The 24,793-nt window shown below is 42.1% G+C and overlaps 1 protein-coding gene across 3 annotated transcripts in view; it reads left to right on the top strand.

Moving 5' to 3' along the window:
* The window catches only part of LOC137369043 (transcription factor TFIIIB component B'' homolog), a 173,229-nt gene that overhangs the window by 66,764 nt on the left and 81,672 nt on the right, over nt 1-24,793 (top strand). For all 3 annotated transcript variants that reach the window (XM_068029568.1, XM_068029569.1, XM_068029567.1), the window contains exons 10-15: nt 333-479; nt 6,809-7,114; nt 10,556-10,736; nt 12,552-12,837; nt 15,799-15,899; nt 16,338-16,695. In XM_068029568.1, the coding sequence (XP_067885669.1) occupies nt 333-479; nt 6,809-7,114; nt 10,556-10,736; nt 12,552-12,837; nt 15,799-15,899; nt 16,338-16,695 (1,379 nt within the window). The remainder of the gene's footprint in view (nt 1-332; nt 480-6,808; nt 7,115-10,555; nt 10,737-12,551; nt 12,838-15,798; nt 15,900-16,337; nt 16,696-24,793) is intronic.

The following is a 24,793-nucleotide window of genomic DNA, read 5'->3' as shown; positions in this document are numbered from 1 at the left end:
AATTTGCTTGTTTTATATGGTGTCCATGGTTTCCCCTGTGGTCCAATGGCTCTGTGTGTCTGGTGTTTGTTTTAATGGTAATTATACAGTTGCTCCATAGCTTATACTTTGATTTGTAGTTAAGGTTTTAGCTTGTCACCTTGTACCCCATTGTACTTCAGATTTGGGCTTTTTTGATCAATTTGGGAACCTGGACTTTAAATTTAGAACTACACTGTTGAAAGACGAGCCAGCTTGGTCAAGGAATCAGTGTCTGACGTATGTTGATAGGTGTCGTGCTTAGTGTCTTTTGCATATCTCTGGTACTTTTTAATCTGCCCTTTGTCGCATAGAGGAGAAGAAGCCACTTGATCTAGAATTTTTTGGAGAGCTGTTAACCCGAGTCCTGGAAGCAGAGACAAAGAAGAAGAAGGAAAGGAATGGAAGAACTAAAAGCCAAGCTCCGAGGAAGTCATCAACGACCAAACGGAACAGGCAACGTATGGTTTTAAAATACTTAATTATCTTCAATCTGCAAAGGCCATTTTACAGCAAACTAACAAAGATGGCAAATTCTTCATACTCCTGTGTAGCATATATTTTGAAATACAACATAAAGATGTGCGCTTTAAAGAACATAACTATATTTCTATATCTTTGTAATTTCTTGGGCTATTTGCCTTGAACTAAGGTTGAAAATTAAGAGCGAAACAACAAGAGATCTAAGCGTCTTGTATTACCAGTGTGCCTCAGTGGCCAGGCTATTAGGGTAATCTGAGGTAGAGACCTTGATCAGTTTTCCTTCTCTCGGTAACAGTGTATCTTGGTTACTGCTAATGGCTAAACTAGGCTGGAATTGAGATCATTGTCTGGGGGAAATCTGATTGGAAATGTCAGTTGAAGTTGGGATTACACTTCCTGTAAGAGTGCACTAATGTGGTACTGGTACTCCAATGGTATGTCAGCATACCATCCATTTTTCTTAAGTCTGCTTTTAGAAAATTAATTGATCTGTGATAGGATGATCTCACCCTTGTTATAATGAGAGCTGTCAAAATGTTGTCATTATAACAAAGGTCAATTAATTTTTTAAAGAAAACTTATGAGAAAGGAATCCTGACTTTTAATGGGATTTAAAACTAATTTACTGAATACTGTGCTTCCAGTTAACTTTATTTTCCTTTCTTTTTCTGCCATTTTTCTTCCTCTTCCCTTCCAATCTCCACCTCCCACCTCCTTGCGAAGTCATTAATACCTTACTCCAGTATGGTTTCATGGACACTGGTTTTCATCCAATATTTAGTCCAAGTGACCATTAACTAGGGGAGTGAATGCCAGCAGGATATTTGGCCATGTGGGCATCACAGCCAAACCTGCACCTGTCATAGCAGATGTAGTCACATATACAGTTCCAGCAGGGATTGCTGGACAGTCATTGGGAATGATAACCTAATTGATTTTCTCCTTCCTACCCTAAGCACTCTAAGGCTAATTGTATTAACTCTGCTGTAGCCATGGCTGAGGTCAGCACAGACCAGCAATATAACTCGGAATAAAAGCAAAATACTGCGGATGCTGGAAATCTGAAATAAAAACAAGAAATGCTGGAACCACTCAGCAGGTCTGGCAGCATCTGTGAAAAAAGAAGCAGAGTTAACGTTTCGGGTCAGTGACCCTTCTTCGGAACTCGGAACCTATTTTAGCTGTATAGTTCTGCTGCTCCTTAACTGGCTGAGTGTCAGGGGAAACCCTTGCAAGTATATTTAAATAAAATGTTTAATGCTGTCTGTTAGCAGTTTTGTTGTATAGGTGTGTAATGTCAATATCCAGTTCTCCATTTTGCATCAGCATGGTGATATGTGACTTATTACATTAGCATTTCATGGGAGAAGATCCAGAGATGTAAACTTATGTTATCTTTAGACTGTTGTTTTTAAAAATTCTTTCATGGGATGTGGGTGTCGCTGGCAAGGCCAGCATTTGTTGCCCATCCCTATTTGCCCTTGACAACTGAGTGGCTAGCTAGGCCATTTAATGTTGTTAAGAGTCAACAGCATTGCTGTAGGTCTGGAGTCACGTGTAGGCCAGACCAGGTAAGGACGGCAGATTTCATAGAACATAGAACAGTACAGCACAGTACAGGCCCTTCGGCCCACGATGTTGTGCCGAACCTTTAACCTACTCTAATATCAAACTAACTACCTACCCTTCATTCTGCTATCATCCATGTACCTATCCAAGAGTCGCTTAAATGTCCCTAATGTATCTGCTTCTACTACATTCCACGCACCCACCACTCTCTGTGTAAAGAACCTACCTCTGACATCTCCCTGAAACCTTCCTCCAATCACCTTAAAATTATGCCCCCTGGTGATAGCCCTTTCCACCCTGGGAAAAAGTCTCTGGCTATCCACTCTATCTATGCCTCTCATCATCTTGTACCCCTCTATCAAGTCACCTCTCATCCTTCTTCACTCCAATGAGAAAAACCCTAGCTCCCTCAATCTTTCTTCGTAAGACATGCCCTCCAGTCCAGGCAGCATCCTGGTAAATCTCCTCTGCACCCTCTCTAAAGCTTCCACATCCTTCCTATAATGAGGCGACCAGAACGGAACACAGTATTCCAAGTGTGGTCGAACCAGGGCCTTATAGAGCTGCAGCATAACCTCGCGGCTCTTAAACTCAATCCCCCTGTTAATGAAAGCCAACCATATGCCTTCTTAACAACCCTATCAACTTGGGTGGCAACTTTGAGCGATCTATGGACATGGACCCCAAGATCTCTCTGTTCCTCCACACTACCAAGAATCCTGTCTTTAAGCCTGTATTCCACATTCAAATTCGACCTTCCAAAATGAATCACTTCACACTTTTCCAGGTTGAACTCCATCTGCCACTTCTCAGCCCAGCTCTGCACCCTGTCAATGTCCCGTTGCAACCTACAACAGCCTTTCACACTATCCACAACTCCAGCAACCTTCGTGTCATCGGTAAACTTGCTAACCCAGCCTTCCACTTCCTCATCCAAGTCATTTATAAAAATCACAAAGAGCAGAGGTCCCAGAACAGATCCCTGCAGAACACCACTGGTCACCGAGCTCCATGCTGAATACTTTCCATCTACTACCACCCTCTGTCTTCTATGGGCCAGCCAATTTTGTATCCAGACAGCCAACTTCCCCTGTATCCCATGCCTCCTCACTTTCTGAATGAGCCTCCCATGGGGAACCTTATCAAATGCCTTGCTAAAATCCATATACACCACATCCACTGCTCTTCCTTCATCAGTGTGTTTTGTCACATCTTCAAAGAATTCAATAAGGCTTGTGAGGCATGACCTGCCCCTCACAAAGCCATGCTGACTGTCTCTAATCAAACCATGCTTTTCCAAATAATCATAAATCCTGTCTCTCAGAATCCTCTCCAATAATTTGCCCACTACCGACGTAAGACTGACTGGTCTATAATTCCCAGGGTTATCCCTATACCCTTTCTTGAACAAGGGAACAACATTTGCCACCCTCCAATCATCCGGTAGTTTAGTTTAATTTAGTTTAGTTGAGATACAGCACTGAAAGAGGCCCTTCGGCCCACCGAGTCTGTGCCGACCATCAACCACCCATTTATACTAATCCTACACTAATTCCATATTCCTACCACATCCCCACCTGTCCCTATATTTCCCTACCACCTACCTAAAGTAGGGGCAATTTATAATGGCCAATTAACCTATCAACCTGCAAGTCTTTGGCATGTGGGAGGAAACCGGAGCACAGGGAGGAAACCCATGCAGACACAGGGAGAACTTGCAAACTCCACACAGTCAGTACCCAGAATTGAACCCGGGTCGCTGGAGCTGTGAGGCTGCGGTGCTAGCCACTGCGCCACTGTGCCACCAGTGGACAGTGAGGACGCAAAGATCATCGCCAAAGGCGCAGCAATCTCTTCCCTCGCTTCCCGTAATATCCTTGGGTATATCCCATCTGGCCCCGGGGACTTATCTGTCCTCATATCATTCAAAATTTCCAGCACATCCTCCCTCTTAACCTCAACCTGTTCGAGCATATCAGCCTGTTCCACGCTGTCCTCACAAACGACCAGGTCCCTCTCACTAGTGAATACTGAAGCAAAGTATTCATTTAGGACAAAAACAAGAAATGCTGGATTCACTCAGCAGGTCTGGCAGCATCTGTGGAAAGAGAAGCAGAGTTAACATTTCGGGTCAGTGACCCTTCTTCCGAAGAAGGGTCACTGACCCGAAACGTTAACTCTGCTTCTCTTTCCACAGATGCTGCCAGACCTGCTGAGTGAATCCAGCATTTCTTGTTTTTGTTTCAGATTTCCAGCATCCGCAGTATTTTGCTTTTATTCATTTAGGACCTCCCCTACCTCCTCTGATTCCAGGGACAAGTTCCCTCCACTATCCCTGATCGGCTCTTTCCTTTCCCTGAAGGACATGAGTGAACCAGATGAGTTTTTACAACAATCATTGATAGTTTCATGGCTCCATTACTGAACCTAGCTTTCAATTCCAGATTTTCTAAAGATTAATAAATTTAATTTATTAATTAATTGAATTTAAATTCCACCAGCTGCCGTTGTGGGATTTGAACCTATGTCCCCAGGGCATGAGCCTGAGCCTCTGGGTTATTAGTCCAATGACATTACCATTACACCACCGTCTCCCCCTTGCATGGATGCTCCCTGTGTGCTAGTGCCAAAAGAGTGACGCACACGGCATTTCTGTTGCTTGGCTTCAGCGCTGTTCTTGTAGAACCACTCTGTTTTATTAACTGTGAAGCACTAGCTGTGATGTCAACTGCTCTTGGTGAAAATTATTGGTAAAATTCATGCTAAATAAACTGGGCTAAAGCACATGGGACAGAGTAACTGGAGCTTTAAGATGCCTCTGACTGTACTATACCTGCTCTTGCCCGAACTGGAAAACTTTTTCAACTTAGCTTCCAATTTCCACCCTTCTCACACTTTCACGTGGTCCATCTGCGACACTTCCCTTCCCTTCCTCGACTTCTCTGTCTCCATTTCTGGGGATAGACTGTCTGCTAATATTCGATACAAGCCCAAGCCCACTGACCCCGTCAGGTACCTTGACTGCACTTTCTCGCACCAGCCTCCTGTAAATTTCCATTCCATTCTCCGAGCTTCTCCATCTCTGTTGCATCTATTCTGATGATGCAACATTCCAAAACAGCACTTCTGATATGTCTTCCTTTTTCCTCAACTCAGGATTCCCCACCACTGTGGTTGACAGGACCCTCGACCGTGTCAGACCCATTTCCCTCACTTCTGCCCTCACCCATTCCCCTCCCTCCCAGAACCACGACAGGGTTCCCCTTGTCCTCATTTTCCACTCCACTATCCTCCACTTCCAAAGGATCATCCTCTGCCATTTCCAGCATCTCCAGTGTAATGCAACCACCAAGCACATCTTCCCCTCCCCTCCCATGTCAGCATTCTGAAGGGATTGTTCCCCCCACAAAACCCTGGTTCACTCCTCCTTTGCCCCTGACACCTCGTTTCCTTCCCACAACACTTTCCCATTCAATTGCAAGAGGTGTAACACCTGCCCTTTTACCTCCTCTCTCTTCATCCAAGGCCCCAAACACTCCTTCCTGCAGAAGCAGCAATTTACTTGTTCTTATTTCAAACTAGAATACTGTATGCGCTGCTCACAATGTGCTCTCCTCTAAGTCGAGGAGCCAAACGCAGATGGGGTGACCTTTGCTCAGTCCGCAAGCATGATCCCGAGCTTCTGGTTGCTTGCCATTTTAATTCACCACCCAGCTCTCTTGCCCAAATTTCTGTTCCCTGCCTGCTGTAATGTTCCAGTGAAGCACAACATAAGCTCAAGTAACAGCACCTTCCGATTTGGCACTGTACAGCCCTCTGGACTCAACATTGAGTTCAACAACGTCAGACCATGACCGCCATTTTGAATGTTTTTTTATCATGTATCAGTCTCAAACTTGTTTTTCATGTTTTTGCATTCGGACAGTGTTGTTTGTTCTGCCATTAACATTCTGTCTACAAATGCTTTGTCTTTTACTACAGCTATTAGTACTCCCTTTGCCTTTTGTTCCATGTCATCTTTGTCATTTAATCTCTCCTGTTCTCCGCCTTATCACAGACCTTCCCTTCTGTTCTCTTTCCCCCCCTTTCACTTTCTCAAAGCCTATAATTTCTAGCCTTTGCTCATTCTGATGAAAGGTCACAGACTTGAAACGGTAACTCTATTTCTCTCTCCACAGATGCTGCCAGCCTTGCTGTGTATTTCTAGCACTTTCTGTTTTTATTTCTGTACTGGCTTGGGTGTGCTTGATGCTGACACTTAGTGAATGAAAAGTGCTCTATTCCCCTGTGCTCATTGCTCACTTTGAGCGTGCAATTCACATGATGCATTTGCAACAGCGGATGCAAATTGGACTTCTGGCTGCAGTAGCGACCTCTCCCACTGTGGAATTTATGAACTAAGATTTTTTTTAATAAACATTGTTATGCTGTAGAAGAATAAATTGCATTGAAATTCATCCCACTACAGTATGAGATTCTAATGTATTATATATTAGTAAATGTGTGTAAAATTAAACTGTGGTCCTTGAGATACGAAGCTGGATAGTCTTTTGACAAAGGAAACAGTTGATGGATCTATGAAGTATGGCAATTTTTGAACTGACTTTTTATTCCTGTGGTGTGCATTTCCTGTGTTATATAATTTGCTTGCAAGGTTACTTAGAACAATTGTGCACGAGAAGGGTTCTGCAGCAATGAATGCTTGTTTTGACTTTCTTTTTACATATTGTGTATTTAGGCAAGAAACTGGCAGAGATAGAAAGTGATCCTGATGACCCTGAACCAGTTGAAATTGCTGATGCTGAATTAGCTGAGGCTGGCTCTAATGTTGTAGTGGCGGGAACTCCGGCATCTTGCAGTGTGGAAGGTCAGGAAGATGCACAGAGAAAAGAAACCATATCAAAGCCCTCCCCAACCAAACGCAAGCGAAAACGGAAAAAAAACATTGCTGCGGAACCAGCAGAGCAAGAAACTGCTGAAGAGCCACCTCAGGAGGAAATTGGTTCTCAGGAACCAAAGCAGAAAGTACGGCAGTGCAAGAAAGGTAAAAATTGTTTTATTTAATCTGGCAGTCCTATTTTTCCCCTATACCTCTGTTCTCCCCAGGGTCACGCGCCAACTGTGGCCAAGATGGTTTAGAAAGAACAAAATCAGGAGGGTGTTATTCCATCATTGGAGACATTGCTGTTTTCCACCAGCTTGCTTTTGGCTAAATAGCCTGTGCTGCAACAGATCTAAAAGTGGGCTGCTGAACAAAATAAATCAGAGAAGGGGAAAGCAGAAAGATTCAGAAACCTAATTATCTTGACATCATATGTCTGGCACATCATGGTGGCACATATATCGTACTTGTTGAATGAGATTCAGTCCTTTACTCTGAGTGACCATGTCCATGTTTCAACATTAGCAATAATTGCTGTTGTAGCTGAAACCAGGCAATGATGGTGATTCTGAGATTGTTTTGTTGTGTTTTATCACTAATCTCTTCTGAAGTTCCTTGCCTCCACCCACTCCCTCAAACCATTTCCATGTACTTTCATTGAGAAGCCAAAATGCTGCCAGTCCTTCGCCAACAGTGCTCTTTAGCCAGCTGCTAGGAGGCATGGGAGTCAAGGTATGTTCCCTCAAAGGGGAAAGGTAGGGCAAACAAATCTACAGTTCCCTGGATGACAAAAGAGGCAGAGATTAAGATAAAGAAGAAAAAGCATGCTTATGACAGATGTCAGATAGAAAATACTATTGAGAATCTGGCTGAATGTAGAAGGTCCAAAGGGGAAGTGAAAAAGCAAATAAGAGAAGCAAAGAGAGAGCATGAAAAGAGACTGGCAGCTCGCTTTAAAGAAAATCCCAAAGTTTTCTATAGACATATAAATGGTAAAAGGAGGGGTGGGGGGGGTGGGGAGGGTGGGGAAATTAGGGACCAACAAGGAGATTCACACATGGAGGCAGAGGGCACAGCTGAGGTATTAAATACTTTGCATCTGTCTTTACCAAGGAAGAAGATGAAATCCAGGCAATGGAGAAAGAGGTAATTCAGACACTAGAGGGGTTTAAAATTGATAAAGAGGATGTATTAGATGGGCTGTCTGTATGTAAAGTAGATAAAGAACCAGGACCAGATGAGTTGCAGCCAAGGATACTGAGGGAAGTGAGGGTGGAAATTGTAGAGGCACTGGCCATAATTTTTCAGTCTTCCTTAGGTTCGGGGGTGGTGCCAGAGGACTGGAGAATTGCAAATGTTATACCCTTGTTCAAAAAAGGGTGTAATGATAAACCCAACAACCACAGGCCAGTCAGTTTAACTTCGATGGTGGGAAAACTTCTACAAAAAATAATTCGGGACAAAATCAATCGTCACATGGACAAATGTGGGTTAATTAAGGAAAACCAAACCAGCATGGATTTCTTAAGGGAAAATCATGTGAAACTAACTTGCTGGAGTTTTTTGAGGAGGTAACAGAGCGTTGATGAGGGCAGTGCTGTTGATGTGGTATACATGGACTTTCAAAAGGCGTTTGATACAGTGCCACACAACAGACTTGTGAGCAAACTTGTGGCTCATGGAATAAAAGGGACAGTAGCGATATGGATATGGAATTGGCTGAGTGACAGGAAACAAAGAGTAGTGGTTAATGGATGTTTTTCGGGCTGGAGGAAGGTTTGTAGTGGAGTTCCCCAGGGATCAATGTTGGGACCCTTGTTTTTCCTCATATATATTAATGACCTAGACCTTGGTGTACAGGGCACAATTACAAAGTTTGCAGATCATACAAAACTTAGAAGCATTGTGAACTGTGAGGATAGTGTAGAACTCCACAAGGACATAGACAAGTTGGTGGAATGGGCAGACAGGTGGCAGATGAAGTTCCATACAGAGACATGTGAAGTGATTCATTTTGGTAGGAAGAACATGGAGAGACAATATAAAATAAAGGGTACAATTCTAAAGGGGGTGCAGGAGCAGAGGGACCTGGGTGTATATATGCATAAGTCATTGCAGGTGGCAGGACAGGTTGAGAGAATGGTTACTAAAGCATACAGTATCCTGGGTTTTATTAATAGGGACATAGAGTACAGGTGCAAGGAAGTTATGTTGAACTTGTATAAGACACCAATTCGGCTCAGATTTTAAGTATTTGGTAAGAGAAGCAAAAGTGACATGAGGAAAAACTTTTTCACCCAGAGAGTGGTTAAGGTCTGGAATACACTTCCTGAGAGTGTGGTGCAGGCAGGTTCAATTGAAGCATTCAAAAGGGAATTAGATTGTTATATGAAAAGGAAGAATGTGCAGTGTTACGGGGAGAAGGCGGAGGAATGGAACTGAGTGAATTGCTCTTTTGGAGAGCCGGTGCAGACACGATGGGCTGAATGGCCTCCTTCAGCACTGTAGCAATTCTTTTATTCTGTGAGATGCCTGTGATGAGTAGTCCCTCGAGTTTCTCCTTCCCTTCTCATGAGCAAATGACTGTTCACTATTTGTCTTTCCAAAATGCCACATCTGGGATAAAGACTCACTGCATTGAGAATTGCAGGTGCAAACCCATTCTGACACAAGTGAAGCATTTTTTCCTGTGATGCATTGGTTTTGTTCTTCTTTTGGTACCAATGAAGTTAAAGTGCCAAGTTCATTTACAGAAAATAACTCAGACTGTTGAAATCATAACAGGCTAGAGAGCAGATGGTTTGAGTCTTGCAGTTACCGGGGGAGATATTTGTAAATGACTAGATTGAAACTCTTTGCTTGCTAGCTTTGTTCATTGTGTTTGAAGTGCATTTAGTAATCAATGACAATTAAAATGTGAATTATTCAGTAAATTGAAATAGTGTCACGGGTTTCTGTTTGACTCTTGGGGTTGCTGGAGTGTCCTAGATTTTGTGCACATTCCAGGAGATAAAGGATTGCTGTGGTACGATACCAAGGAGACTATCTGAAGTAAGTATTGAGTATCTGAGCCATAAAACACTATAAGTCCACAACTTAGATTTACAGTCTCTGCCAAGTTAGTTGATTTCGGCATGGGCAATAGGGGACATGCTGCAATTGACTGCAATACTCCTGGATTAGGAATATAAAAATTGTCAAGTTTCTGCTTCTATGCATGTATAAACAATAAGGTTAGGGCAGGATTGGGCTCAGTAGTTGTGCCTGCAAACAACTAGCTTGTAAGTACTCTTGGGTGAATATCGGCCATTTTGGATGAGGCATTGGAGGGTATCTGGCGCCTGTGATAACCTGTCCCATAAAGGAAACAACACTTTTAGAATAAAAGAATAATTGTCATTGTATAAAGCAGTACGTTTGAACACCATTACGTTGTGCCATTACAGCAGATGTTTAGAGCCATGCAGCTTTCCTGAAGGGAAACTGACCACATATATTTGAAGCTAACTGCACAAAATGTTTTGTTTTTGGCAATTGTTGGCTGCTATTTACCACATAGATGTAAAAGTTACTGTATTTTCTTTTGGTAAACAACTTGAATAGGAATCCAGAAAGCTTTAGCTTCAATTTCTGGTGAAGACAACAATGTTGGGGAGCAAAATGCAGAAGATGAAGATGAATGCCATATGGTCAATGGTGAAATATCATCTAATCAAGGGACCTCTGAAAGCCAAAAGCCTTCACAAACCAAGAGAAAGAAGAAATCCAATGATAAATCCTTAAGGTAATTTGCATGTTGCAGAATGTAACGATTGCCAGTTTTGGGGCCTTCTGGTTGCTGTCTAAAGCTGGCCTCCAGTTCTGGTGATTCTCCTGCTGCTATTTTATTTAAAAAATAAAGGCATATGCCTTTTTGATGGCTCTGGGTGTTTGTTACCTGTCCCTTCAATGATCCTCTGACCTGAGGGGGCTGGGTGCAAGCATTAAGGCCCACTTGCTGTGAGCACAGCTACATTTGTGTCCCCACAAAGTGCAAATTTGAGTAAATGATGTGGGAAGCATGGTGTTGTCACCCTGCCTAATTACTATTACATTTACATGCTTGTGTCTGCTCTACTGTCCCTCAGTCCCTTACTGAAGAAGCCCCGTAAGTGTGAGTGAAACACACAGGCTCTTTTCTTCCTTCTGCCTTTCTGGGAAATAAATATGCACTGGGTGCAAAGCAGAGGAAAATTGACCCGATGAAGATATGTACCAATGCTGCCAAAATGTCTTTGATAAAATAACCTCATAACACATTCTTTTCCTGTGATTATCTTCCTACTAGGAAGAAAATTGTGGGTAGTCGTGAAGGGAAATGGATTACAAATGGGGTGGTTGGGGTGAGGGGTGGTGGTAGTTAGATTTGGAGAGGGCATCAGAGTGGTGGTAGTGGTGAGAAGGGGAAGAAACGAGGCAGAGAAGGTAGGAAAGCTGTTGCACAAAGCTTTTGACTGTGTGTTCACTGGGATGAAGTAGAAAATGAAGAAATGCAAGGCAGTCCATGAAATGCAAGTTAAAAAATAGGAAGCACATAAATAGAACTTTCCATGCAGAAGTTGAAAGCGATCCAAAGCTGTTGGCCAAACAGGGAGAGATGGTAAGTAAACCAAACGATTATATTGCTAAACCAGTTGAGTTCAAATTTATTGAAGCTGGACAATGTTTTGGTTAGGATGCACCTAGAATACTCTGTGCATTTCTAGTTGGTGCGACATAAGGAAGCTAGGGTAGTGGTCAGTGCAAGGTAAGCAATGAGGCTCGTGCTCAGACAGAAAACCTATGAGTAACACCTTGATAAGCTGAGGTTTTTAAGCTTGATAGGTAATGTCTCTGAGGAAACCTTACAGTTTTATAGGATAACTAATGGAATAAAATAAACCTGAAACAGTACTTTCTGTTACTTTTCAGGAAAAATAGAAAGAATTATGTAAATATATTCTGCAGAAGCACAAGGTTAAAGTAAAATTCATGGATTAATCCTTTTCCAAAAGAAATGTTATTCCAGGAATTTTAAAAGCTGTGCAGTCTATGATGACTGAAAACATCCTCGTGAGCGTTGAATATGCTCATATTGCATCAACTCATGCAGCTGCAACACCTTTGAATACTGTGATTGTTCAAAAAGGGTTTGTTCATTAATTTTAAGAACTTGGGTGCTATGGAAAATTGACAAAAAAATCATAATAGTTGTGATAAGGAGTGCTCTTTTGTGGTTTGTAAGTCACATTGTTTGGACAGAGCTTTTTATTTGCACTGGGAGGTCTTCATTCTGACATTTGGTGTTCAAAGTAGAAACAACACTTCTTCAGCACTGAAATCCTCATCTTGGCGAGCACAAAAAAAAAACAAAATTAAGGTAAAAGTAGAAGTTTGTAACAGGCAACTGCATGTCGATTAGAATTATTTCTTAGAATTCCACTGCATTTTCCCACCAAATAACTTAATTGGTCAATGCTGGTGATATGTTATGAATCTTGAAAATTAGGATGCATTGTAAATTTCTTTTTGAATGTCTTTTTACTTATAAATTACTCTGGTGTCTAAATCTTTGTTTCAGTGACCATGAAAGCGGAGCACCATCAGAAACAACCACACCAGTTACAACAGAAAATTCAAAGAAATCACAGCATGTTTACCTCCAGAAATCTAAACCCAACTTAAAAGTGATTAGAAGGAAAAGAGCAGGTGGGAAAGGGACTGACAAAACTGCTTCAGAAGCTATTGTATCTTATGATGATGAGAATGAAGACAAGAGTGACAAAGTGAAAGAATCACCTGTGCAGGATCATGTTGCTCCCAATGAAGAACCAACAGAGGTCATGAATAATGAAGTGTCAGAAAAGGTGTGTGTATATACTGTTCTTGAAATGTATAGTGAAACCTGTAAATTATAGACACCTTGGGAACTGGCATCGGTCATAGTCATACAGCACAGAAACAGGCCGTTCGGCCCATCGTGTCTGTGCCGGCCATAAAGCACCTAACTATTCTAATCCCATTTTCCAGCACTTGGCCCGTAACCTTGTATCCTATGACGTTTCAAGTGCTCATCTAAATACTACTTCAATGTTGTGAGGGTTCCTGCCTCTACCACCCCTTCAGGCAGTGCATTCTAGATTCCAACCACCTTCTGGGTGAAAATTTTTTTCCTCAAATCACCTCTAAACCTCCTGCTCCTTGACATAAATCTATGCCTCCTGGTTATTGACACCTCCGCTAAGGGAAAAAGTTTCCTCCTATATAACCTATCAATGCCCCTCATAATTTTGTATACCTCAATCACGTCCCCCCTCAACCTTCTCTGCTCTAAGGAAAACAACTCTAGCCTTTTCAGTCTCTCTTCATAGCTGAAATGCTCCAGCCCAGGCAACATCCTGGTGAATCTCCTCTGCACCCTCTCCAGTGCAAGCACATCCTTCCTATGGTGTGGTGCCCAGAACTGTACACAGTACTCCAGCTGTGGCCTAACTAGCATTTTATACAGCTCCATCATAACCTCCCTGCTCTTATATTCTAAGCCTCGGCTAATAAAGGCAAGTATCCCATATGCCTTCCTAACCATCTTATCTACATGTGCTGCTGCCTTCAGTGATCTATGGACAGCTACACCAAGGTCCCTCTGACCTTCTGTACTTTCTAGGGTCAGCTATCCTTTTTTTGCAGGAGTCCTTATTTTCAAAGTGGTCATTGTATGCACTGTTAAAATGTTTCCCAACAGTCTTGAAGAACCAGCTAAGATTATGATATGCACCTAATCAGCTGCAGCAATGCTAATAATCCCCCTCTCACACACCAGTGTTTACCTCTGTTCACTTAACAGTTTTGCAATCTAATTTCCCATTTCATTTCAAACTGCTTTCACTTGGAGCAGAGTAGAACTTTAATAATGAAGTGCAGTTCTCGGTCCTACTTGGCAGCATTAGGGTAGTTACAGCAAAGGGAAAATTATGATGATGGATTGTGTGGCTATATTGAAGCTTCCAAAGGCATGTCTTAGAACTGATCGAGAATATTTGGGATGCAAAACAGAAAAGATCACATTATGTGTATGAGTGAAACTGCAGTTTTCTGGTTGAGCAATGAGCCTGCAGTGATTCACAGGCCTTTTCATCACTGTAGAGCGACAGAGAGACCTGGGACAGCCATTCATCTTCACTCCCCAATGCCAAAGCTTCTCAATGAAGCAGATCCACCATCAGAAGCCAAGGGAAAGAAGATGATGGCAAAGTCAGAGGAGAAGAGCTGCCAGAAGCCACTGAAAGAGTGTATTGATGTGGTGTTGAGGCAGGAAAGGATGCTGCCTCTTGCTGTTTGCACCCGCTTTCCTTGATTTGGGAGGCTGGTGAGGCAGCCATGAGTTTTGTGAAAGAAATACTCTGTCCCTGGGATAGGGCCCTGCAAACTTTCAATCCCAGAGATAGAGCAGTTTCTCTGTTGCTACGGCTGCTTGGTAAAGAACTGTCCATTCCACAAAAGGAGTTTCTTTCACAAAATGGCTACTGCTTTGCGCTGACCTATATACAATGACCTCACAAAAGTGACAGCCCAAGAGAATTTGGAGGCAGAAACAAAATAAGCTGCAAGGAGAAGCACTAGTGATTGCAACTCTGTAAAAGTTCCAAATACAGCAACTTTGCAACAGGTTGTGCCTTGTGTTTAAAGTTGTAAAAGGGCTTGGTGCATTGAAGGCTGTTTGTAATTTGCAAGTGTTGGTGGTTTTACAACGTCTCCTATATGTTTTACCATGCAAGTGATTTGGGAACTCTCAATAAATGTTTTTGCAGGTGTCTGTTTTTAGAACATGTCCGTTGCTACAGTTTTCACTGTACTTTTATTCATTAAATGCAGCCAACATTGGGAGAAATTCTCTGGCTGTCAAACTGTACCAGTGTGGCCAGCTGTGGCTTAATTGTTGGCACACTTGCTTCTGAGTTAGAAGGTTGTGGTTTCAAGTCCCTTCCATGACTTGAGCGCAAAATTCAAGGCTGATGATCTTTGGATGAGATGTTAAACCGAGGCCCCATCTGCTCCCTCAGGTGGATGTAAAAGATCCAGTGGTACTATTTCAGGGAAGAGCAGGGAGTTCTCCATGGTGTCCTGGCCAATATTTATCCCTCAATCAACATAACCAAACACATTAAGTGGTCATTATCACGTTTCTGTTTGCGAGAGCTTCCTGTGTGCAAACTGGCACTTCCTATATTACCTACACTAAAGGTACTTCATTTGTTGTAAAGTGCTTTGTGAAGTCCTGAGGGTGTGAAAGGTGCAATGTAAATACAAATATTTCTTTTCTTTCCATCTTCAGAATTGAGTGGTGCAGGACTCGAAATGAAGGCTGTAACACCAGTAGAAGTAAATGACCAAATAAACATATAAATAAATAAGCTTTTTATGTTTGAATGAATGGTGCACCAAATAGCAGTGTTGGGTCCACTGGATAATTCATGTTCTTGGTGGTGTTTGACTGCTTAACACTCCTGTTTATATGGCAGTCTTGTAGGATTTCATCATGATATCTGATATAAATTTTGAACTTTCCTTTCAAGATTAGGATAGTTTTGTATGTGATCCCTAAATAGACTATAATATGACTATACCACTGTTCGTCTGGAAGTGATGCCAATAGTATTATAGTAATGGGCAAACATACACAATTATTTTGACAGCGAGAAAGGGCTTGTAAGCTTCTATTGGTCTATTTTCCCATATCAGCAAAAGCTACTGTCTTCAGATGACTTTTGCTCAGAAGCTTTTTTTTTCCAAATTCAGTATAACTTTGAACTGGTTTTACTTTTGTATAGGTCGTCAGCAGTGCACCGATGCCTGAAACAGTAGAAGCTGATAAAACCATAACTGAGGAGATATTAGCAAGTAAAGCACAAGATTCTGGCACTGAATCACGGTAATAGATTGCATTTCTTACCTCTTTTGTTTGTCTCAGCAGGGTGTGGCATTCACTGGGTAGACAGATGATCTGCTCTCAGGTTGTTTTCAGTGTTGCTACATGATCGGTTGCTAAGTAGATTTGCGAGTGGCTTGTGATGACTCACCTTCTGATTTTGTGATTCCTCCACATGGCATAATCTGTAAAACAGTTTTATGCCAATTGCTGAACTGTTCTTGGCTCCTATGAGTAATTTAAAAGTGAACAATTGCAAAGGTTGATAAATATCAAGAAGCTTTTTTAAAAGAGTCCTTAGTGAAGGGCCAAGGTCTGTAGTGTAGAATCATCAAGACTGGAAAGAGTATGAGGGAAGGGTTAAATAAAGTAGTTGTTTAAAGCAGTGGTTTAAAGATGCCAAATTTGAATTTTATATATTGACGTTTCTTTCTACGTCAGGTCTATGGAGAAACCAGAGGAACCCAGGGCCAAACCAGGCCAAGCAGTAAGGAGCCGATTCCAGAAGCCCAAGCCAAACTTAGGAAGAGCAGTTGCAAAGAAAGATGTGTCAACAAATGAAAGAAAAATTGTTCCAATACAAGAAAAAGCTATTGCAACCAAAGAGGTTACAGAACTCAATCCAAGTATCCCCATTACTAAAGCAAGTGAAGTTAGTGAGAAGACTGAATCTGATGCTTACTTTGCTCCAAAGGCAAGAACTGTAGATACTATTATACATAACAACATGCCGATCCATCAGGATGCACTGCAGGGTCCATCAGGAGGAGCCAGTGAATCAATCATTCCAGTATCTCAGGTATATCTAAAAGCTAGTATCGCTCATTCCTGGTATCATTTTGATTATCATTACTGCATGCTCTCTGGCTTTAATGCTCTTTCTGTAATGGCACCTGAAACTGAATGCAGCAATCTAATCGTGGTCTAATTATCGCCTTCTCAAATTTATCATGTCCTCTTCAAATCTTAAACCTAGGCCCCTATTCATAATCCCCAAATGCTATTGTTTTCATGGCTTTATCTACCAATCTCGCTTTCAAGAAATTATGTTCCTGCATAAATTTCAGTGTCTTCTATTAAGTTTATACTTGCAATTTCTGTCTTCCCAAAGTGTATTACCTAAGAACATAAGAAATAGGAGCAGGAGTAGACCATACGGCCCTCCGAGCCATTCACTCTCATCATGGCTGATCATGAGCTACAACTCCATTTTCCTGCCCACTCCCCAATATCCCTTGGTTCCCTGAGAGACCAAAAATCTGTCTATTTCAGTCTTAAGTATATTCAATGATGGCTGATCCACAATCCTCCGGGGTAGAGAATTCCAGAGATTCACAACCCTTTGAGTGAAGAAATTTCTCCTCATCTCAGTCCTAAATGATCGACCCCTTATCCTGACACTGTGCTCCTTGTTCTAGATTCCCCAGCCGGGAAACCAACGTCTCAGGATCTGTCTTGTCCAGCCCCCATTCATAATCTTGAATGTTTCAATGAGATCACCTTATTCTTCTAAACTCCAGAGAGCATAGACCCAATTTACTCAGCCTTTCATCATAGGACAACCCTCTCATCCCAGGGACCAATCTAGTGACCCTTCGCTGTACTGCCTCCAATTTAAATATGTCTTTCCTTAAAAATGGAGACTAAAATTGCACACAGTATTCCAGGTGTGGTCTTGCCAAAGCCCTGTACGATTGCAGCAAGACTTCTTTATTTTTGTACTCCATTCCCCTTGCAATAAAGGCCAACATCCCATTTGCTTTCCTAATTGCTTGCTGCACCTACAGTTAATTTGTCCTTGGTTTCTTTTGCTGGTCGCAGAATTGTTACAGTGCTGAAGGAGGCCATTCAGTCTATCGTGCCCACACTGGCTCTCCGAAAGAGCAATTCACACAGTTCCATTCCCCTGCCTTCTCCCTGTAACCCTGCACATTCTTCCTTTTCATATAACAATTTGACCCTTTTGAAGGCTTCAATTGAAAATGTCTGCACCACACTCTCAGGCAGTGCCTTCCAGATCATAACCACTTGTTGCTTGTATGTTTTTCCTCATGTCGCTTTTGCTTCTCTTACCAAATACTTTAAATCTGTGTCTCCTCGTTCTCGATCCTTTCACGAGTGGGAATAGTATAAGGTCATAAGAACTTGGAGCAGGAGTAGGCAATTCAGCCCCTTGAGCCTGCTCCTCAATTCAATACGATCACGGCTGATCTAATCTCAGCCTCAACTCCATCTTCGTGCCCGTTCTCCATAACCCTTCAACCCTTTACTAATTAAAAATCTGTCCATCTCCTCAAATTCACTCAATGTCCCAGCATCCACCGCACTCTGGGGTAGTGAATTCCACAGACTCACGACCCTTTGAGAGAAGTAATTTCTCCTCATCTCTGTTTTAAATCTGCTACCCCTTATCCTAAAACTATGACCTCTTGTTCCCAATTGCCCCACCAGAGGAAGCATCCTCTCTACGTCTACTTTGTCAATCCCCTTAATCATCATATATACCTCAATTAGATCTCCTCTCATTCTTCTAAACTCTAGAGAGTAAAGGCCTAAACTGCTCAATCTCTCTTCATAAGACAAACCCCTCATCCCTGGAATCAATCTAGTGAATCTCCTCTGAACTGCCTCCAATGCAACTACATTCCCCCCTCAAGTAAGGGGACCAAAACTGTACGCATTACTCGAGGTGCAGTCTCTAATGTCTTGTACACTTGCAGCAACACTTCCCTACTTTTATATTCTGTTCCTTGAGCAATAAATGCCAAAATTCCATTTGCCTTCCTTATTACCTGCTGCATCTGCATACTAGCTTTCTGCGATTCATGCACAAGGGCATCCAGATCCCTCTGCACCAAAGCATTCTTAAGTTTATCTCCATTTAGATAATTTGCCTTTCTATTCTTCTGACCAAAGTGGATAACCTCACACTTATCCACGTTAAACTCCATCTGCCAAATTTTGGCCCATTCACCTAACCTATCCATATCTATTTGTAATTTTCTTAATTCTTTATTGCAACTTACTATCCCACCTATTTTAGTGTCATCTGCAAATTTGGCTATGGTACCTTCTATCCCTGCATCCAAGTCATTAATATAGCTTGTAAATAGTTGGGGCCCAAGGACCGAACCCTGTGGCACCCCACTAGTTACATCTTGCCAACCAGAAAAGGACCCATTTATCCTGACTCTGTTTTCTGTTGGTTAGCCAATCCTCTATCCAAGCTAATAAATTTCCCCTAACCCCATGTGATCTTACCGTGTGTATTAACCTTTTGTGTGGCACCTTATCAAATGCCTTCTGGAAGTCCAGATATACTACATCTACAGGATCCCCATTATCCACTTTGCTTGTTACAGCTTCGAAGAACTCTAGCAAATTAGTCAAACACAATTTACCCTTCATAAAACCATGCTGACTCTGATGGATTGCATTTTGACTTTCTGAATGTCCTGTTATTACTTCCTTAATAATGGATTCTAACAATTTCCCAACAACAGATGTTAAACTAACTGGTCTGTAGTTTACTACTTTCTGCTTCCCTCCCTTTTTGAATAAGGGCGTTATATTAACTTTTTTCCAATCCACTGGAACCTTTCCCACATCCAGGGAATTTTGGAATATTATAACCAATGAATCCACTATCTCCGCTGCCAGTTCCTTTAAGACCCTAGGATGTAGGCCATCAGGCCCTGGGGACTTGTCTACCTTCAATCCCAATAGTTTGCTCAGTACTTTTTCCCTAGTGATGATGATTTTTCTAAGTTCCTCTCTTTCTATAGCCTCTGCATTTCCTGTTACTATTGGGATGGTATTAGTGTCCTCCACCATGAAAACAGAGGCAAAATACTGATTTGGTGTCTCTGCCATTTCTGTGTTCCCCTCTATTAACTCCCCAGTCTCATCCTCCAAAGAACCAACATTCACTTTAGCTACTCTCTTACCTTTTATATACTTATAGAAGCTTTTGCTATCCGTTTTTATATTTTGCGCTAGTTTTCTTTCATAATTTACCTTTGTTCTTTTTATTACTTTTTTAGTAACCCTTTGTTGATCTTTAAAAGTTTCCCAATCTTCCAGCCTGCCACTGGCCTTTGCAATATGGTATGCCTTAGTTTTTGTCTTTATATTATCCTTAACTTCCTTGCTTAGCCATGGATGTTTTCTCCCTCTTAGAATCTTTCTTCCTCTCTGGAATATATTTTAGTTGGGAGGAATTGAATGTCTCCGTAAACATCTGCCACTGCTCATCAACTGTCCTACCTTTTAGTCTTCCTGCCCATTCCACTAGGGCCAAATCTGTCCTCATGCCTATGTAATTACCTTTGTTCAACTCCAGAACATCCTGAAACTGAATTTGAAATTCTAGCATGTTATGATCACTTTTCCCTGGGGGATCCTTAACAATGAGATCATTAATTAATCCCACCTCATTACACAATACCAAATCTAGAATAGCCTGCTCCCTGGTTGGTTCCAGAACATATTGCTCCAAAAAACAATCTCTAATACCTTCAATGAACTTTCTCTCGAGGCTCCCCTTGCCAATTTGATTAATCCAGTCTATATGCATATTAAAATCACCCATGATTATTGCAGTACCTTTCTTAAAAGCCCCCAGTATTTCCTGGTTTATACTGTGCCCCACTGCAGAACTACTGTTTGGGGACCTATAGATTACTGCCACCAGGGACTTCTTTCCCTTGCTATTTCTTATTTCTACCCAGACTGATTCTATGCCTTGATCTCCAGTGCCTATATTGTTTCTCACTACAGCACAGGTCTCTTCCTTTACTAACAAAGCTACACCTCCTCCTTTTCCTTCCTGCCTATCCTTCCGAAATACTGAGTACCCTTGGAAATTCAATTCCCAAACCTGGTTTCCCTGCAACCATGTCTCAGTAATTGTCGCTAAGTCATACCCATTTGTCTCTATTTACGCTGTTAACTCGTTTATTTTATTCCGAATGCTTTGTGCATTCAGATACAAAGCCTTTAAGTTTATTCTAATGTCAAATTTCCCTACTCTTGTACGATTCCTTGGTGCAATATGACGTTCACACGTTCTATCCTTTCCTTTTATTTTCTGTTAACAATCAGCCTCATCACTAACCTGCACTCCTACCTTCTCCTTTAACTTTGACTTCCTAATTTTCCATGCAACTGAACCTCCACCCCGCCTCCCCCCACTATTTAGTTTAAAGCCTTATCTACAGCCCTAGTTATGCGATTCGCCAGAACTCTGGTCCCAGCATGATTCAGGTGGAGCCCATCCCATCGGAACAGCTCCCTCCTTCCCCAGTATTGATACCAATGTCCCGTGAATTCGAACCCATTTTTCCCACACCAATCTTTGAGCCACGCATTTACCTCTTTAATCTTATTGACCCTGTGTCAATTAGCTCATGGCTGTGGTAGTAATCCGGAGATTATTACCTTTTTGGTTCTGCTTTTTAATTTAGCCCCTAGCTGCTCATATTCCCTCAGCAGAACCTCTCTCCTCATTCTACCATTGTCATTGGTCGCTACGTGGACCACAACAACTGGATCTTTCCCCTCCCGCTCCATGTTCCTCTGCAGACCAGATGAGATATCCTGAACCCTGGCACCAGGTAGGCAACACAGCCTTCGGAACTCTTGATCCTGGCCACACAGTGCAGTGTCTATGCCCCTAACTATACTAACCCCCATTACGACTGCATTTCTTTTTTCTCTTTTCTCCCCCCCACCCCCCCCCCCCCACCACCCCCACTTGAATGGCTCCCTGCACCACGGTGCTATGGTCAGTTTGCTCATCCTCCCTGCAGTCCCTGCTCTCGTACACACAGGGAACAAGAATCTCGAACCTGTTGGACAAGGGCTGAGGCTCCAGCAACACTACCTCCTGGATCCCTCTACCTGCCTCACTCATAGTTACACCCTTCTGTCCCTGACCACTGGCCGAATTCAAGGTAGTTAATCTAAGGGGTGTGACTGTCTCCTGGAACACAGCGTCCAGGTTACTCTCCCCCTCCCTGATGTGTCGCAGTGTCCGAAGCTCAGACTCCAGCTAATCAACTCTGAGCCGGAGTTCCTCGAGCAGCCAACACTTGCTACAGATGTGGTCACTAGGAACCACAATGGGGTCCACCAGTTCCCACATATATGCTGGTACAACACATCGCCTGGCCCAGCATCTCTATTTTATTTAATTAGATTTTAATTTGTTTTTAAATTTCCGACTGGTCTTTAGTTTTTTTTATTCCGCTTTAGTTTTTAGTTTATATACTAATAAATCGATCAAGTCTTACTCTATATTTGATTTCAATTAAATTTAATTTAAAAGCTTACCTGTATACTCACCCCGGCAGCTCGCATTGTTGAATGTGACGTCAATTTTCGATTTTTCCCTGGCTGTGCTCCTGCTCCCGCTGTGTTCCTCTCTCTCTGTGATTTGGACTCTGGTTTGGCGCGCTTTGTTTTGAACCTCCGCTCCTTGGGTTGCTCCTCACTGAGACTCGGACTCTGGTTTGGCGCGTTTTTTTTGTATCTTCGCTCCTTGGGCCGCTCCTCTCTGTGACTCGGACTCTGGTTTGGCGTGCTTTTTTTTGAACCTTTGCTCCTCAGGCTGCTCCTCTCTGTAACTTGGACTCTGGTTTGGCGTGCTTTTTTTTAAACTGCTGCTCCGCGGGCTACTCCGCTCTCTCTAGCTACTCTTTCAAGACCCCTCATGATTTTGAATACCTCGATCAAATCATCTCTCAGCCTTCTCTTCTCCAAGAGAAACAGTCCTAACCTCTCCAATCTATTTTGATTCCTGAAGTTCCTCATCCCTGGAGCCATTCTCGTGAATCTTTTCTGCACTTTCTCCAATGCCCTCATGTCTTTCCTGAAGTGTGGTGCCCAGAACTGGACTCTAGTTGAGGCCGAACTAGTGCCTTATACAAGTTGAACATAACTTACTTGCTCTTGTACTCTGTGCCCCTATTAATAAAGCCCAGATACCACACTCTCAACCTGTCGTGCCACCTTTAATGATTTATTCACATATACACCCCAGTCCCTCTGCTCCTGCACCCCCTTTAGAACTGTACCCTTTATTTTATATTGTCTCTCTGTTCTTCCTACCAAAATGAATCACTTCACATTCCTGTGCATGGAACCCCATCTGCCACCTGTTAATTGCTTGCTGCACCTGCATGTTAGCTTTCAGTGAGTTATTGATGAGGACACCCAGGTCCCTTTGTACGTCTACACTTTCTATTCTCTTACCATTTAAGAAATACTCTGCACATCTATTCTTCCTACCAAAGTGGATAACCTCACATTTTTCCACATTATATTCCATCTGCCACGTTCTTGCCCACTCACTATGTCTTTCCAACTCCCCTTGTAGCCACTTTGCATCTTCCTCACAACACACATTCCCACCTAGTTTTGTGCCATCCACGAACTTGGAAATACTACATTTGGTCCCCACGTGCAAATCATTGATATATATTGTGAACAGCTTGGTCCCAAGCACTGATCCCTGCAGTACCCCACTAGTCACAGCCTGCCAACGCGAGAAGGACCCGTTTATTCCTTCTCATTGTTTACTGCCTGTTAACCAATCCTTAATTCATGCCAATCCATGCCAGTATATTACCTCCTATCCCATGTGCTTTAATTTTTCTAACTAAGCTCCTGTGGGGGACTTTATCAAAGGCCTTTTGAAAATCCAAGTATACCACGTCCACTGACTCCCATTTATCAATTCTGTTGGGAACATCCTCAAAAACACTCCCAACAGGTTCTTCGAACATGATTTCCCATTCATAAATCCATGTTGACTATGCCCAATCAGATCATTATTATCCAAGTGTCCATTTACCACATCCTTTAGAATAGTTTCTAGCATTTTCCCAACGACTGATGTGAGGCTGACAGGTCTGCAATTCCCTGTTTTCTCTCTCCCTCCCTTAAATAGTGGGGTGACATTTGCAACCTTCCAATCTGCAGGAACAGTTCCAGAATCTATAGCATTTTGGAAGATGATCACCAATGCAGCCACTATCTCCATAGCTACCTCTTTCAACACTCTGGGATGTAGAATATCAGGTCCTGGGGACTTATCAGCCTTCAACCCCATTAATTTCTCCAATGCAACCTTCTTCCTAATAATTTCCTTCAATTCCTCATTCCTCCTAATCTCTTGAATCTGTAATTCTGGGAGATTTCTTATATCTTCCTCAGTGAAGACAGACACAAAGTAATCATTTAGCTTCTCTGCCATTTCTCTATTCGCCATTATAAATTCTCCTGACTCTGCCTATAATGGATACACATTTGTCTTAGCCAAACGTTTTCTTTTTACGTACTTATAGAAGCTTTTACAGTCCGTTTTATATTTTTTGCTTGTTTACATTCATATTCTATTCTCCCTTTCTTTATCAGTTTCTTGGGCCTCCTTTGTTGTATTCTAAAATCCTCTGGTTTACTACTATTTCTGACAACTTTATAATCTTTTTCTTTTAATCTTTTACAATCCTTAACTTTTTTATCCACAGTTGACTGCCTTTACTTTTGGGGTTTTTGTGCCTTGAAGGAATGTACAGTTGCTGTAACCTATGTAATATTTCTTTAAAGACTATCCATTGCCTATGTACTGTCATACCTTTTAATGTATTTTCCCAATCCACCTCAACCAATTTGCCCCTCATATCTTCATAATTGCCTTTGTTCAAATTTAATACCCTGGCTTCAGATTGAACTATCTCACTTTCAAACATAATGTAAAATTCTATCATATTATGGTCACTCATCCCTAAAAGTTCTTTGACAACAAGATTATTAATTAGCCCTTTCTCATAACATAATATTAGATCTAAAATAGCCTGTTCTGTAGTCAGTTCCTCAACATACTACTCTAGAAA

This window comes from Heterodontus francisci, chromosome 4 (assembly GCF_036365525.1).
Source record: "Heterodontus francisci isolate sHetFra1 chromosome 4, sHetFra1.hap1, whole genome shotgun sequence".
NCBI lineage: Eukaryota > Metazoa > Chordata > Chondrichthyes > Heterodontiformes > Heterodontidae > Heterodontus > Heterodontus francisci.
The sequence above is the reverse complement of the archived record's forward strand: the minus strand, read 5'-3'. Positions and strand labels throughout refer to the sequence as shown.